Below are 16,471 nucleotides of genomic sequence, written 5' to 3'. Positions count from 1 at the left end.
AACAAAAGGGAATGCTTGGAAAGATGGATTTGAAAATGGAGAGTAGTTAACTTGCAGGAAACTTCTCAATTATAAAAATTGACAGATGTTGCCATAACTAAGTATTCTGTTTTAGTTCATTTTTGCCCACCCCAGTCTCTTGAAGTGAGAACTGTTCCTTCTTGAATGCAGTTTATTTTGATTTGAATTTGCTTGCTGTCCAAGGAGATTTAAAATCAAACAATTCCTATTCAAAACAATAAATTGACATTATATTCAAGCCTGTAAAAGTGGGCAGCTTCCTCATTTCTGATAGCAGATGCATAAAATGGCTGGTTGTTCAGCATTGTTCAGCAGGGAAGCTCTCATTAACTAGAGTGCCTTTGCAGTTTGGCTGGTAAAGCTGCCTGATCCATTTTGAAATATAGATCTTCTTAGTGAAAAGCAATTTACTGAGTGCCAGGTAAACACTATCACCCGTTTTGAACTTTCATATTACTAAATAGGTTTGACCTCTTTGGAAATGTGTAATATTAATGGATACTTTAGTTTAATAAATGATAAAGATTCAGGCAGTAGTCCTTTTAATCATTCTTCTGTGTATGTAGAAGAACTTCATACACAAACCACTTTCTCGTGTCTCTCTTTAAAGCAATTTTATCTCCTTTAGTTTCATAAGTAAGACTACAATGACTTTAAAACAAACATAATTGGTGTTTTAGTAAAACATTCTCTGGTGTTGTTTGTATGATAAAACTACTTGCAATGTGCATACAAATAATGTTGGCACTGCCTTTTTCTAGAAAAACAACCTAGTAGCTTTGGAATTCATGTTGGTAGGTCATCATAAATGGCAGGAAAAAAGGAGAGCTCATGACTCAGCAAAACAAACAAAAAACAAAAGCCCAGCTCTGTTTGGTGCAGAATCATTTACAGAGTGATTTTTTTAGTTTTCTTTATTGCTTTCCTTAGCCTATATGGTTTTTTTTGTTGTTTTTTTTCCCCTATTTGTAAACTATACCACTTTTGAGTTAGGCTACACGATGTGTTGATTTGCCCAGATTCTTTTCTGGTTTAATTTTAAGCTTAAGAACCCAGTAACTGCTCTTTTACCTCTATTATATTTCAGCTTTACCATTCAATTAAATACTTGAGTCTGTTAATACTGGCAAATGCTGTACTACATACATGACTAAAGTCCAGTGTCTCTTCCAGTATTTTGTTTAAAGATAGAATTTTGTGTTAAAATGTTCTTTTAGATAGATAAATATATAGCAGTTATCTTCTCTATAAACTGCAGGCTATCACTTTTCACTGAGCAAAGTAATAATTTATAATTCCTACTTTGTCCTCAGTTTATGTAGTGACAGGTTGGCAGAACGTTTACTTGATCTATGTGAGTCAGACAGCCGCACAAAAAACACTGCACAGGTAGAATATAGTTGTCTGACTCTTTTCTGCTAATGTTAACAAGGTGGGGAGAGAAAGAAGCTTCACTTACACAAGATGACATGTCTTGAACCTGAATAATTCTGCTAATTATTGCAGTCTCTATGAAATGTCAAGACAGAGTTTAGTTGTTTATGTGGGTTCAGCAAATGCTTTGTAAGTTCTTCTGGAAGTAATGCCTCCTGTTTATTTCAGGAGACTGCAAAAGATATCAAGAGCAAAACACCATTTGATAGAGCAAATTCTTAGCTACAAAACGTTATTTTTTTGACATCATCACCACTGTTAGCTCTGCATTTTTGCCAATGATGAATAAGATCCTGCATGCCACACTTGTGAAATTCTGCACCTGTGGAGTTGACCCACTGTAACCACTGCTGAAACACTGCCTTACATTGCTTTGTATCCATTGTTTAGTTTTCTTAAATATTCAGTCTGAGGAATTCAATGATGCACCTTTGCTGTATATGTGCTTCCATGTCAGACACCGTTCTGTCATACTCCCCTGTCTGCTGCTACCTGCTGCATGACAACAAAATGTAACAGTATTGGTGGGATGGCTCAACTTCACTACCGTCTGCCTCTGACATTGTGGGTGGACATAATAAAATAAGAGGCATTAATGTGGAGTCCCACATTTTACTGTGGCAGTTTTCCCTAGTTTGAAACTCTTCTACCTGTAACCTATTCTTGAATTTAGCTGTAGTGTATTTTAGTTTAAACCAGTTTACTTTTTGAGTCCTTAAAAACTGATTCCCACTGCTTCTGAAAAAAAAAGTTATTATTTTTTTTAATAGGAAAAGACCAAATGATGCCTGACTTTTTGGGGAAGGGCTTAGTCCTTCATTTTATTATTTTTCTTGTGAAGAGGTGGTAGCTAAAAAGTCATTGTTCATCGCTTCTCAAGTATTGTTTTATGTCCTCAAAAATACTACTTCCCTTTTAGTTGTGAATTTAATTGAGGGTTCACGAAGCAGTGCAGCAAGTAGGGAGGAACTCTTCAGTTCACTTCAAGCATTTGGATGAGAACAAATTTATGGTTCATAAAGGATTAAGTTACTTATTTATTTTTTCCCTCCTTTTTTCTTTCCTCTTTCCTGATCCCATTTTCAGGCTTCTGCCTGAAAAGTTTTTCTGTCTGAGACAGATAAGGATGGACAGTCTGTAAATAACTTTTGCTTTATAAAGTGACTCATTTGATTCTGGAGAAAGGACTAACAGGTAGATCCCTTCTCACCATTTGTTAATGCCTCTGTTAAGAGATAATTATTAAATATTGAAGTCTGTTATCTGTTTTTCCAACAGTTCCTCCCCTCTCTTTTTTTCCCCCCTTCACCTATAAAACGAACAACAAAAAACCCTCCACAGCAGGGGAAAAAAGGAAACACAACTGTTAGAATAGACCACCTAAGCAGTAGCTCTGAAGACATGCAATTTGCTCACCTGCATACCAGTGGATCTTTAATACTATTAGGGGAGTTGGGGTAGCTCTGAAAGCAAGGGAAGAAGCTATTGCTATTAAGATGCCAACATATGTGGTGTAAATAAACATTATTTTCCATTATTTTGCCTGCATCTCTAATGTTCTCGGAGGAAATCTTCTCAAATTTTGTCAGTGTAGGTGTATGCATTGTAGGAATTGCTGAGCTGTACTTGTGTGCTTTGTGTTACTGCTCATCAGCTACTGTTATTCTTTAAGAAACTGTGTTCTCTGTCCCTGACTTGCAGGTGTCAATGGTTTACAGACTGGTTCAGCCCGGTTCTGTGACTAGTGGGGTGGAGGGAATTCGCAAAATCTGTGCCTCTGGAGAAGGGAAACAGGGGACCCCAAAACAGCGGCAGTGATCTGAGGAGAGACAAACTAATTTACTAAATATGGTATTGGAATGCAGGATAACACATTATAATGCAATATAATTAGAATTGATGCTAACTAATCAAATATAATGAGAGTATCTGAAAGCTGTAGGCCTTACAGTAATACTGAAGTGATGCATGCAGTTGGGTTGGGCAGCAGTGAGGACAGGAGAAGAGCAATGGCAAGAAAAGCCCAATCAGGTGACCTTGTCAGGAGTCATATCTCCTCTCTGACTGCAAAGTCCCCTGTAGTACTTCTCTTCCAGACAGGTACCTGGAACTGGAGCATTAACACTTTAACTCCCAGTGCACTACATGATATTATCCTGTGGAATACTAGTAACCAAAAATCATAAAGCCATGACAGCAGGGAAGTAAAATTGTGATATGTGTTTAACCACATGAACAGCACTTTCAAAACCATTTGAGAATATATTTTTTTCCCCTCAGATCACAGATTTAAGGGCAGAGAGGTTGGGAAAAACAAACAAACAAAGGTAATTTTACTCAAAGTAGTGAATGCATGACTGAAGTAAGAGCTCCCCCAGATTTTATGGAAAGGTCCAGTGTGAATACCTTTGCCCCTTCACTGACTTTTAGTCTTTAATGAGTTAACAGCCAGTTAGGGACGAACTTTTTGACCTCTTTGCATTCAGAGGCTCAGCAATGATGCCCCTTTGCAAGGTACAGTGAATATGGGTGAGTTCTCTGTACACCTGAGTGGTTCCTCTCACACCACCAGATTTTCTGGGTGACCCTTCTGAGTGAATGGAAGCATGTAGCAGGGCACTGTGTCAATATTTACTTTTTGTGTGATCTTGATATATATATATATATATGTGTGTGTGTGTGTGTATACATACATACATACATATATATATATATATATATATATATATATAAGTTTCTTGTCAGTTCCTGTTGGAACTACGAGAGAAGGAAAAGCTGCTCCAAATCCATTTTTCTTGTTGGTTGACAGCCATGTGACTCAAAGGTCCCTTTAGAGGAAAGACCGATGAAGAAAATTTCAGCTCTTTAAATATCCTTTTTTTTTAAAAAAAAAAACCACAAACAAACCAAAAAACTACTTTCCCAGAAACTTTCCAGATTGTCTGTGTAATTTAAAAATGACATAAACCATAGTTGTAGCATGTTCTACTTAAATGTAGTACATCTGCCTAACACTCGACTTTGACTGAAGTGAAAATGTGTGACCTGTACTTGCCTTGTTTTTGTTTATGTTCCTGCCTGTGTAAAATGCATACGAAGGTTGAAGCAAATGACCTGGAAGTATTTACCTTAATTGTGAGGTGACTGTTATATGCCTGTAAGTAGGTCAGGAAATCCATGGGTTTGATGCATAGATTATCAACTGAGAGCAGCACATGAGGTACAAGACTTTGCTTTGTGTAAGGAATGTTTCTGCAGCAGGTCTTGTCTTGCAGTTGGGGCTGCTGATCTCACTTACCTTGGAAACTTACTGGATTTCTGACTGACTGGTTGTATAGATTATCTAGGAAATGCTTTAAGTGAAAATGTAATCAGCATGTGCAAAAAGAATGGTTTTGGAAAGCTGGAGTTGGGACGGTATTTGTATTGGGACTACTAGATGAAAGGCTATGACTGATGTGGATGTGGTCTGTGCTCTGAAGCTTTGGTGATGCCTTTAATATCAGTGGTGAGTGGATCCTCGTATCTAACATGAGTAGTTTCCACAGCAACTTTAAATATTAGTTTTATGATGTGTTTTGAGACCATGTGACTACAAAATATTTATTTTACCTTAAAGCCTTTCCATTAACTTTCTAATGACTTTTTCATTCCCAAATAGGCGGGAAGGACAGAAGAAGTGGTCTCATTTTGACAATTCCATTATGCCTTGAGCAGACGAGTATGGATGAGCTGAGTGTCACGCTGGACTACCTGCTTAGTATCCCAAGGTGATTTCAAAGGCATTTGGCTCTCAGGGCTGCTTGCTTCCTCCAGTCCTGGAAAGGGTCATTTATTGTTTCTATTTGATGTCATTGCAAAATTTATTTTATGTAAATGATTGTTCAAAACATTATACAGTGTGATTTAGTTAGAAACATAAGTGTTCAAGGTTAAAATAGCGCTGAAAGTGCTGAATTAAAACTTAAATGTTTTGTCTTTCAGACGTTATTGTAATATATTTTTGGTGTTCTGCTTACACTTTGGTGACCCTGTAAACTTCTAGCGACTGGTTTTGGTCTTTTTATTTTAAGATCAGGGGTTCATTTTTAGAGTTACTTTGCGTATATCTAGGAAGGAATGAAGGCCTTCAGCTAAATGTTTGCTTGTATCCCTAAGTACGTCTCCTGGAAATAAAGATTCAGTGCCATAACCAAAGAATATTTAGTGCAGTTTGCTTGTTGGAGTCTGCAAAAGCATTAAGAACATAACGAAGTGATATGCTTCTTTTTGTGGTTAAGAGCATTTGGAGGAAAAAAGAGAGCTCTAGTTAGGGAGAGAAAAGCAAGCAGTCGATTCAGTTTGCTTACAAGTAAAGCATCGATGTATATGTGTATACTGAACAGCATTTAAGTTGTGGAAGCTTTAGAGTTTCCCAAACAGCTTGTGAAGTGTTGGAAATACCAAACTGTCATCTATGCAAGTAGTCTCATTGACTTAGGGACTTGGCCACATTTGTGGAACAGATGTAGGCATTGTTGTTCTCGCAAGTGTTAATTATTCTTCAGTCTCTCCCTGGTGTATGTTTTTTACATATATTAGTGTAAAAATAACTGACTGAAAATTCAGTGAAAGCACTCTTTGTACTTTGTACAAATTCTGTTTGAATGCAAAGAAGTATTCCCACTTCTAATATTTTGTTGATTATGTGGGGAAAAAAATGACCTCTTCTTTATGGTGGCAATATGGAAAAATTATTGTCATTTTTGTTTGCATGTTATGAAATGCATCTTTTTTGGCCTGTGCACTTGCATTTTACTCTCGGGATAGAGTCGCTCTTTTATGGGAAGGGATGCTGCCTGAAAACTTGATTTCTGTTTAAGAAACATGGGTTTTACTTCTTTTCCCTTAAGTATAAGCTAACCTAACATGTTTAACTTGGAATTCAATTGAGCATGCCTTACATGATAACTATGTTTTGAAACTTACATTATGGTACTGATGGATAATTGTGTCCAAAAAGCTACATAGCTGTATTTTTCGGTATATTTATAGCCTGAGTCATTGTGATATAATACTTGTTGATGAATGATACCTTTTTTCTAAGTACTTTTCCTTTTTAGTGAGAAGTGCAAAGCGAGAGGATTTACTGTGATAGTGGATGGCAGAAAATCTCAGTGGAATGTGGTGAAGACAGTTGTGTTAATGCTACAGGTGAATCCATTTTATCCATTGATAGTTGACAGATTTGTTCTATAGATGTGAACCCAATAGCTACATTACTTTGAGGGCATTAATTTTTTCTCTGAGAGACAGGAAGGTAGTTTATAGTCTTGTAATATCACAAAATCTTTTCTTTGACAAAGAAACAATCTGAAGAGAGGATGATGCACTTTCCTCAAATGAGAGTCAAATTCCTTATTTGCTCAACACATGAGATTGTATCCTTTTCCCTAAAACAGAGTTTTAGTGGGAAACAATACAGAATTATGCTCTTGGCATCATCAACTATGAGCAGCAAGCATAAGCAGAGGTCTGTTTGCACTGATAGTGCAGATAAGTAGGCTTAGATGCATTATGCAGTACCAATTAGCTTTCATTGTAACTGGCTGTTGATTTTATTGCATTACAATAGTCCCAGACACAAATTATGTCCTGGATGCTACTCAAAGTAGGGAGGAAAAAAAGTGTCAATTCCCAATGAAGGTTTTTCTTAATTATTTGTATTTACTTTTTCAGAATAGTGAGGTTCTGTTAAAGATATATGATCAAGTTTTATTTCTGTTAAGGAATATGATCTGTCTTCTGGTCTCTGTGTTCAAATTAAAATGGAAGGTACAGCACATTAAACGAGATTAAAGAAGTTGAACTTTACTGCCTTTTCTGCTTTTCTTACTGTGTAAATGATTGCTGTTTACTGGAGTGCTTTCCACAAAAGTAGAGAAAGACAGAAAAAACGTAGTCTTATTGGAAGTAGATAATTTTTAGGTTAAGTGATTGCTTTTTCATTTTACGTAGCAAACTGCGTAAGTAGAAAGCTTTGTTATGAACTTTTTAAAAAGAGATTCTATAAAAAACATTTAATGAAACCAATAATTTGTGTTTTTCTGTACTGGTACAGGATGGATTAGCGGTCAGAATTTCTTACCAGTTTTGACAGTATTTTCCTATGCCGTCTGCTGCAGAGTGTGGACCAACTTGGGACATAGCTGCCGCAAATTTTGTATAGTTTCTATCTGCAAATGTAACTTCTTGAGTAGTTGAGGGCACATAAGTAGAGTTCAGTTCTGTGATACATGAAGGCTTGAATGCTTTACTGTTGTTTCCTCCCTTAATTTGTTTTACAGAATGTTGTTCCAGCTGAGGTATCACTTGTTTGTGTAGTAAAGCCAGATGAATTTTGGGATAAGAAGGTTACACACTTCTGCTTTTGGAAGGAGAAAGATAGACTTGGATTCGAGGTATGTAGAATTTCTTTCTGCTTTGGTCACAAATTCTATTTCTGGAATTTCTTAGAATAATTGGATGCAAATGCATGGCTCCTTAAAAAGAGTTTATTCTGGGTGCTTTATGGAGATCCCTAATAAAGCACTGTGGCTTTTTAGCTTTTTTACTTTTTTCTACTTGAAAGGAATATTAAATGAAGTCTCTAATTAGAAATCTGTTGCTGAGCAAGAGGATAAATCTGTATGACACGTTTGGTTGATGCTTTGAGCAAGAAACAGTTACAAGGTTTAGTGTGAATTTTGTTCATGACTTCTGTAATAAACTGTAGTATTGCATATTGTATAGTGTCATTAAATGAGTGGTTGCTTTATTTTTTTTAAAAAAAAACATCTTGCTGCTGCATGAACATTTTTTAATCTTTGAGTTTTTACATTAGTAACAGAGTTTACAGGGCCTTTCAGTTTTCCAAAGATAAGTTGGTAATATCCCATGAGGTAGATTATGTACAAAAGTTTATATAACTATGATTGCAGTTCTGTTCTTTTATCTTTTTGGGAGGTTACTGGAAACTCAGATTTTTGTTTTTGGAAAATTCTCTGTATTATCAGTCTCTCCAGGTGCTTTTGAAATTAATTTTGTTTGAACGACAGCAGATCTGCTGTGCTTACCAGTTACTGAAATAGAAACTTGCTCTTATAGTGCCTTGTACAAAACATCTTTTGTTAAAAGGATTGAGTGTATTTTGCAGCCTTATCTAATTCTGGGTAATTATCTCTTATTATATTCTTGAATGTTCATCTAAAAAAAGTTAGTTTGGGGAAAATTGAATTGGGAAGATGGCTGCTAAAGGTTATATAGCTACTAAATATAAATCTGGAGGTTTAATCATCTAGATAAATCACTGTTAATTCATAAGGATTTTATTCTGTTAAGTGTTTTATCAAACTTTTACCTAGAGTAGATGCTTTCATTTTTCTTTCAGAAACAATTCTTTCATGCCAAAGAGTTCTGAAGGACTGGGTCAGGGGGATGGATTCCTTTTTGTAATAAGCTTTAGTGTTTTACCAGGAAGGAAATTTTATGAGTTTGTCTTTGGGCTGTTTATCTAACAGCAGAAAAAAAATTGTATTTTCTTTATGAGTAATTCCTTAAAGAAAGATTTGAAAAGTAGTCTGAGTACAAAGAATGTCTGGATGACCACTTCTGTGCTGAGACAGCTAGATACTTATAAAGGTAATGGCTTAAGTTTTGCTACTGAAAGTAGTTTCAGCTGTGATAATCTCATATTTGAAATTCTGTGCTGTCAGAAATTCTTAAGCAGCTCCTAATATTGAATATGGGTGCTTTTCTTTACCACCTGTCCACTGATAGACATAGTCCTGGGAAGCCTTTGAAATTGTGGTCTAAAATAATATTTTACATTGATTGCTATATTGAGTGTAATACTGCTAGTTTGAAAGATAATCTTTCTAGATTCTTTTCAGTTTTTTTCTTTAATATGATGCAGTCAGAATCTGTTTCTAGACAGGTAAGTAGAATGATTACAGAAAATATTTAGTAGTGAAGCAGGTATAATATAAAATGATTACACAGAGAGATATTCTTGTTTAACTTCAAGAAACGACTCAGTCATTAAATTTCCTTACAGAATAATCATTTAAGTCATTCTGTGAAGTATGTATCTGTACTGACAGTATTTTCATTGTTGGCGTAGAATATTTTTGTTTTCTGTTTCTAAGCTACATTTGTATGATTAAACCATAAGCGTTTCTCTCTGACATGCGGTCTTGGTGTGCAGTTCTCTTAATTTAAGAGTTCTGAAACTTTAGGAAGAGGAAAATAATGGGAATGTTAAGTAAATATTTCATACAAACATGGATCAAAATGTGTCAACTGCTTAAAAACGAAGTCAACCATGTAAGCATTTTCTCGTCAAAATCAGTTGTGTTCTTGTCAGGAGGAAAGCTTCAGGTTTGTTCTCCTGGCCCCTTGTATCTTGGATTAATGTAGGGATGGAACAGAGATATGCATGAGTAGATGGTAATAAAGGGGCAGTTGTTCAGTTTTTGTGGTTGATAACATTTTACTCTCAAGTTCCCTCCTAGTTTAGAAGCACTGAAACACTGAGACTGCCTGCTTGCATGGAGGCTGCCATCAGCTTTGGGGCAGTTGTCATCCAATCGATGTACATTAGTGAGCAGCTGTGCATATAGAGTCAGTACAGATGTTGATGAAGAGACTTACGTGATACTGTCCTAACTCTTCCTTATTTTTTTTCACTTGTTTAGTTTGTTTTTTTCTGTGCGGTAATTCATTTTCTTTAATAGCATTCTTCATTAAAGGACAGGGGATGATGAAAGAATAGTGGGAAAAATCTTGTAGGAAACAATGAAGAATGACCATTAGTAATAAGTAAGCCTTTGTTCTTCACTATTCATTAACTCTTGGTTATGTTACTAGCAAAACTGACTCAGTAAAAATGCCCCTCCTTTGTGCTCCAAGTAGTCCTTGTGCTAGAGCTAGTAATATATCTTTCCTCTCTTTCTGATGTGAGTACTGAGCACTGATAAGACTATGGAAACCCCTTTATACAAAACTGCAGCTGTGTGTTTGTATATACTAGCAGAAAAGCCAAAACAATGCCCTACCTTTATTTTTCATGGGATGTTAGATTTGGATAACTATTAGTTAGAAAGACCGACATAACTTTTGGACTAATAAAATCCTCCGTGCCCTACTTTGTGCTTCCTGATCTGTCTTTTATACCTTGTTTAAAACTGCCATATGAAGTCATCACCACACTGTCGTTTTAGTCGTAAGGCAGAGATTTTGTGCTTCAGGGTGAGGTGTGGTGGTGAAGAGTTGCAAATCTCTGGGAGTAATTAAAGGAACAAAAGGTTATTGAGTGTTGTAAGTGTAAGATGTGTTTAAGAAAGCAACTGGAACTGACAAACGTGATTAGACCTTTTTTTTTTTTTTTTTTTTTTTTCTATTTTGGTCCCTAATTTAAGTGAAGTAACTCTGAGGCAGATACTCACCTTCTCCAGTCTAGTGGTCTTTGTTACCTGGTTATAGCAGTCCTTGATGTTCCAAAGTAAAAAAAATCCCAACCCTAACCATTTTCCTGTGATCCAGAGCTTTCTAATATATTACCATGAAAGCTTTATGTTGTTATTGAATTTTGAAATTATATGTTTCAACATATACCTTATATCCTCTCAGTTTTCCACTTAGAAATTAACTTTGGCACACTCAACCCCATATCATCTCTTATGAATAATAGTAATAGGCAGAGTGGTATTCCAGAGAATAAATGAATAACACTTTGTAAGTCTTTAATTTCCTTATCATGTCGTTCAGTTGACTATTTTAGAGCAGAGGATCTAAAAGAGGATTTCTCAGACTTTCCTAAAAATGGATATAGCTGTTCTAAATTAGACAATCATTGAAATGGCGTTTATTTTAGTGCATGTTTCTTCCTCTGAATGTATTAAAAAAGAATAAAAGAAACTCTGAATGCGATACATGATACATTTATGTGCCTTAAACCTGTGCCAAATTGGGGAATTATCCCTGTAGAGATGGAGAAGGCAAACCTATGTTTGTCACTTTTAGAGTTCAGTTCTAAAGGAGGAGGTGCTGAAAAATATCAGGTTGTGTGTGCCTATTATTCTTTTCTCTGGGATGGAAAAATGACAGTGTGTTATTATCATGAGCCCTGAAGGGGAAAGTGAATGAGTAGCTGAAGCAGTTGTTACTGGATGGAGAAGGAGAGGTTATTGGGAGTGGAGCTGACAGACTGGTCTGTGTCTAGGTTCTGCTACCTGCTGTTGGGCTTTTCCAGTATGTCAGATGTTGTGTGGTGCTGGTCAGATAAATATTTAACTTGTATTTCTTTACACTACTCAATGTTTAATCAAGTAGGGCTTCATTATCATGAAACAGTGGAGTTTTTGTTCTGTGAAGAACAACTTTACAATTACATGGCAATGAATCACTGTCAGACCAGGAATGTGGGTAACTATAATTTGTCTATTTAAAGTGCCAGAGTTATTCTTGAAAAGTCATAAGGAATATAGTTCAATCCTTAGATCATAGTATCTTGAAGCTAAATTTGCTGAAGAATGAGCACAGTTATTTTATTTTTTCCTTTTGGGAGGGGTGTGAATGTAAATGTCAAAGTTTAATCTGATTGTTTTAGCAAGCAAGTAGGATTCATATTTTGTTTTAAAACAAAACAAATACCAAGAAACAGGTTACTTTTTTTTTTTTTTTTTTTTTTTCTTTTCTTTTATACAAAGGCTGCCTTCAGTATAATGTGAAAATGAAAGTAGGAGTTTTGTGGTTCAGGTTTCTCCACAAGCTGAAGTGCAGAGTTGTGCTCTCAATCTCTGCCTTCTTGTTTGAAGCTCTTCCGTGTTATTCCAAAGCTGTTTGTATATGTAAGCTGTTAGAATAACAAGTCATTGAAAAAAACAACTTGGGTATTGACTCATAGCATCAGAGAAAATCCTGGATTGGATGGGACCACAAGGATCATTGAGTCCCAAGTGAGTATGTCAAAGTTCAGTCTTTTATGCTTGTCAACTAGGCTATCAGAAAGGATAAATCTTCTGAATTTCCTAGTGTTTCTTGGCAGAATTTTGGGGAAACAAACAAAAAACCCTTCTACTGGGGCCTATTCGAATGAGATTTGTCCAAAATTATCAGCCAGTTACTAGATAACTGTGATAAACTTTTAGCATGCTTTCATGTACTTTTAATTGAAATGATTTATTTTAAGAATGTTAGGTTTATGTTCTAGTAAGTGAATGAAACTTATAAAATACCACAAAGTGCTGTTGCAACTATATCTTTCCCTCATTTTTGTTTGTCAGTTCCTAAAAATGTTTTTCTAATTTTATTCCATAATACGGCATTTTTACTTTTCCCAAAACACTGGCTTGAGTTATTTCTGAAAAGGCTTTTAGGTGTTGTAGCAAGCTATTGTACAAAGCATGATTAGAGTAGAACAATGAAAGCTGTTACGGCTCCTCTAGGTTCTGAAAAGAACCGAGTACAGGTGATGATAGGGCTTCTGGTCAGTATCATGCAGGGCACGTTTGAAACCTTATTATCACTGTCACCTTTTTAACTGTCTCTTGTCAAGTGAGTGGGTAGAGCCCGTAAGGAAACAAAGACAGATTCAGTAACTAATACTTTCCCTGCCTTTGGTAGACCCGTCTGTCCAGACTTAATCATTTATCCTTTATAAAAATCTAAGCTGTTCACATTAATGAAAAATCATAGTCTACTGTCCAAAGACTATTTGGATTTTTAAAAAGATCTTTTTTAAAGTCAAAACTTCAGTCATTTTTGGGGTGGGGAGGAAAAATCAGTCCAGTTGCAGGCAAGGAGTGGGGATATTTCTTTTCTTTTCTTTTCTTTTTTTTTTTTTTTTTTTAAATACAGTAAATGGTCTTCATTTATACCTTTGACTTTTTTCCCCCTTGCATCTCAGCCTTGTTTCTTACAGTTCAGTGGTGACTAACCAAAACAGTAGTTCAGAAGCTTCAGAGAGGCAGCTTGAATATAAAAATGGTGAAGTTCTTTAATTTAAAGCATATGGAGAGAATTGCATCAGCACTGCTGCTAGGCTAGTTCAGAACGGGCAAAACTCTGTTCAGGAACCGCCCTTCTGATGCTACCTTAACAGAATCTAGATAATTGCTTTCTTTTTTTTAACAAAAAAATGTTTTCAGGCAGAATTTCTGTAGTTGTCAGATATGTCAGTAACTCCATTAGCTCAAAGCTTTTTTTAAAACAACTGTTTAGAATAAATAGTTTTTGAAGCAACGTCTTAAGTTAGAACAAAGCTGACTATTAACATTTTTTTCTTTCTTAAGATTTATCTAATAAGGTGCTAAGGAAATCTGTGCTTTTTGATTAAATGGCACTTGTGAGTGGTGTTTTTGGAGAATAGGGTTGGAAAGAAGATTACCTGAAGTAGCTAATGTATCTGTTATGGTCAGGTTTTGTTTTGCAAGAGAAGAGAGACTTTAAATATCTCCTCAGAAGAAGTTTATAAAGCTTATCCTCTGTTGTGTTCTCCTAGCCTTCCTCCAAAGGGTTCAGTAGAATAGAATTAAGTGGTCTCAGTGTAGCCTGTTTTATTCGAGCAGTTTGCTGTTGGTTTTTTAGAAATCTTTTTCAAATGGATGTACTTTGCTATGAACCAGCTGCCTGATTTACATTGTTTCTGTACTGAAATGTCCTGATTGAGTCAATTTTTTTCTTCTTTTTTATAAACTCAGAGGGATGTACAGAATGTAAAAATTACCTAAACTATAAAGGTATGCAGCACGTTTGCATGATAAATACAGGTACTTAGCTTGGCACGAAGGACTTGGCAGCATGATATCCTGCTACTATGTTCACTGAAAATAGGTCACACAAAGTAGGACTTAATCAAGAAACATCAATTACCATGAGGAAAACAGCCAATAAGTGTATTTCTTTCTCCTACTGTAAACAGACAAAGTGGTATTGTTGTTGCTTCTGAGGGGTTATGCATGAAATGTGGTCTGTGTCAAAACTACGTGCCTCTGTTAGACCCCACTTAATTGCAGTCAACTGGACTTCATTGGGATATTTAGCAGTAAGAGGGTCACTTGTGAATCACTGAAAAGATATGCTCAGTACCTCTGGACACACAGCACAACTTGTCAGGTACTTAAGTATAAGCATTATCGGCACCTGAATCTGATACTTATTTTATTGTTGCAGGTCATTTTGGTGTCTGCTAACAAGTTGACTCGATACATAGAACCATGTCAACTAACAGAAGATTTTGGAGGAACTCTCACCTACGATCACATGGATTGGTTGAATAAGAGGCTGGTTAGTTTTCTGTTTCCTTCAAATGTCTCGTTCTTGATCCATGGATTTCTATTCATGTTGCAGCCTTGCATAGAATTTATCCTGCGTGTAGCATTGCAGTCAAAATGCATGCATTTTGTGATGATAACTGAACTAATAGGTTCCTTAGTAGAGCTCTCCTACAGACTGTTATTCTTGTAGAAGAACCTGAGTGTATGATGGAGTGGCTACAGAGGGGCTTTTTGGGTTTGTTTGGTTTTTTTTTTTGCCTCCTCATAGGGAAATCCCTAACAAGGAAGAAATACTTGGGAGGTAGAGCGAGGTTATAAGCTACTCTATGCTGAATTCTGTATCACTGCTGTTTTCCCAGTGGATACAGAGTTGCAGTAATCATGCAGGGTTAAATAAATCTGTTATAGAGATGTAATGTGGGCAATATCTGACTACACAGGCCTTGTTATATGTACCCTGTATTTGAAGAAACTGGTCAGAGTATATATTTTCAATCACAAGTATCTTTCTTCTACCTTGGAGTTATTCATTACAATTGTAGCATGTTCATAGCAATGAAGATTTGGCATTTTCACAAAGCTGATTATTTTTATCCATTCAGCTGAGCTATCCAGTGCTTTTGTAACATCCTGATTCGGCATTATCCCTGTGATTTACTTAAAGATAGAGGCATAAATGAAATGGTGGACTATGTCCATAAGAACTTACAGTTTCTGTAGAAATGCAAAAAAGTAAAAAAATAAAAATAAAAAAATTGTATTTCAGAAATCAGTTCTTCATCATATTGTGTGATATTTCTTATCTTCCTAAAGACTTCTGGTGCTTATAAGTGTTTGAAGAAATCTGTGCTCTTTCTGCTGTACCATCTGAATATTGGGAAATAATACGAAGGCTGAAATATATTATTGGAACTACTGGATAAATGTGTATTGGTGCCCTCAATATTATATCACTTACGTCTTGTATTTCTTAATTTAAAACATGCATTTTGTTTAGGTATTTGAAAAATTCACAAAAGAATCAACATCCTTGCTAGATGAACTTGCTCAAATTAACAATGGAAGTGATAAAGGAAATCAACAAGAAAAAGACAGGTATTGTGGTTAAGTTCTTGAAATTCATGGTTTTTTATATTAAATTTCATCAGAAATCAAAATGATACTGAAAATAATATAATACTTTAAATGTCATTTGAACTCTGTAAGGACATTTTCAGTGTTTAAAAAAGACTATGAATTTTATCTGTGTTTTTGTGGATGCTTATTTGGCTATTGACTACATACAGCTGCACTCCATTTTTGATAAATGAGTACAAAGAACAAGAATTTAATGACTGTTTTAGAGAAGCTTAGAAACAAAATGAGGAAGACTGATTTACTCTGGTACTCTGTTTTTTAGTAAGTGGTTGCTTGTCTGATGTAAGTAGACTCCAAGAGCAACTGAAGAACTGCACTTTTTATTTTTTTTAACCAATCTTTTATAATACATATCTAAACAGTGTTAAAAGCAAGCTGATGTTTTCAACCATTTATCAAAGTCATAACAATAATTACTCTTTCCATAGACTTACAAAAAGCCTATGCATTTAAGGTATTAGGCTGAGGTACAGAAGATCTGAGTTTCAGCTTCAGTCTTTATTACAAATCTCGTGACACTGCACAAGTCAGTGGGGCTTTTATCTTCTTCTGTTATTCTTGCTGGCAAGTCTCATTCCTTGAAC

At 35.6% G+C, this 16,471-nt stretch overlaps 1 protein-coding gene across 4 annotated transcripts in view; it reads left to right on the top strand.

The window, feature by feature from the left end:
* Positions 1 to 16,471, top strand: part of SESTD1 (SEC14 and spectrin domain containing 1) — a 52,494-nt gene that overhangs the window by 15,892 nt on the left and 20,131 nt on the right. For all 4 annotated transcript variants that reach the window (XM_072342039.1, XM_072342036.1, XM_072342037.1 and 1 more), the window contains exons 3-7: positions 5,117 to 5,225; positions 6,558 to 6,648; positions 7,782 to 7,895; positions 14,647 to 14,760; positions 15,748 to 15,845. In XM_072342039.1, coding sequence (XP_072198140.1) covers positions 5,117 to 5,225; positions 6,558 to 6,648; positions 7,782 to 7,895; positions 14,647 to 14,760; positions 15,748 to 15,845 — 526 coding nt within the window. The remainder of the gene's footprint in view (positions 1 to 5,116; positions 5,226 to 6,557; positions 6,649 to 7,781; positions 7,896 to 14,646; positions 14,761 to 15,747; positions 15,846 to 16,471) is intronic.

The sequence above is a fragment of the Excalfactoria chinensis genome, chromosome 7 (assembly GCF_039878825.1).
Source record: "Excalfactoria chinensis isolate bCotChi1 chromosome 7, bCotChi1.hap2, whole genome shotgun sequence".
NCBI lineage: Eukaryota > Metazoa > Chordata > Aves > Galliformes > Phasianidae > Excalfactoria > Excalfactoria chinensis.
The sequence above is the reverse complement of the archived record's forward strand: the minus strand, read 5'-3'. Positions and strand labels throughout refer to the sequence as shown.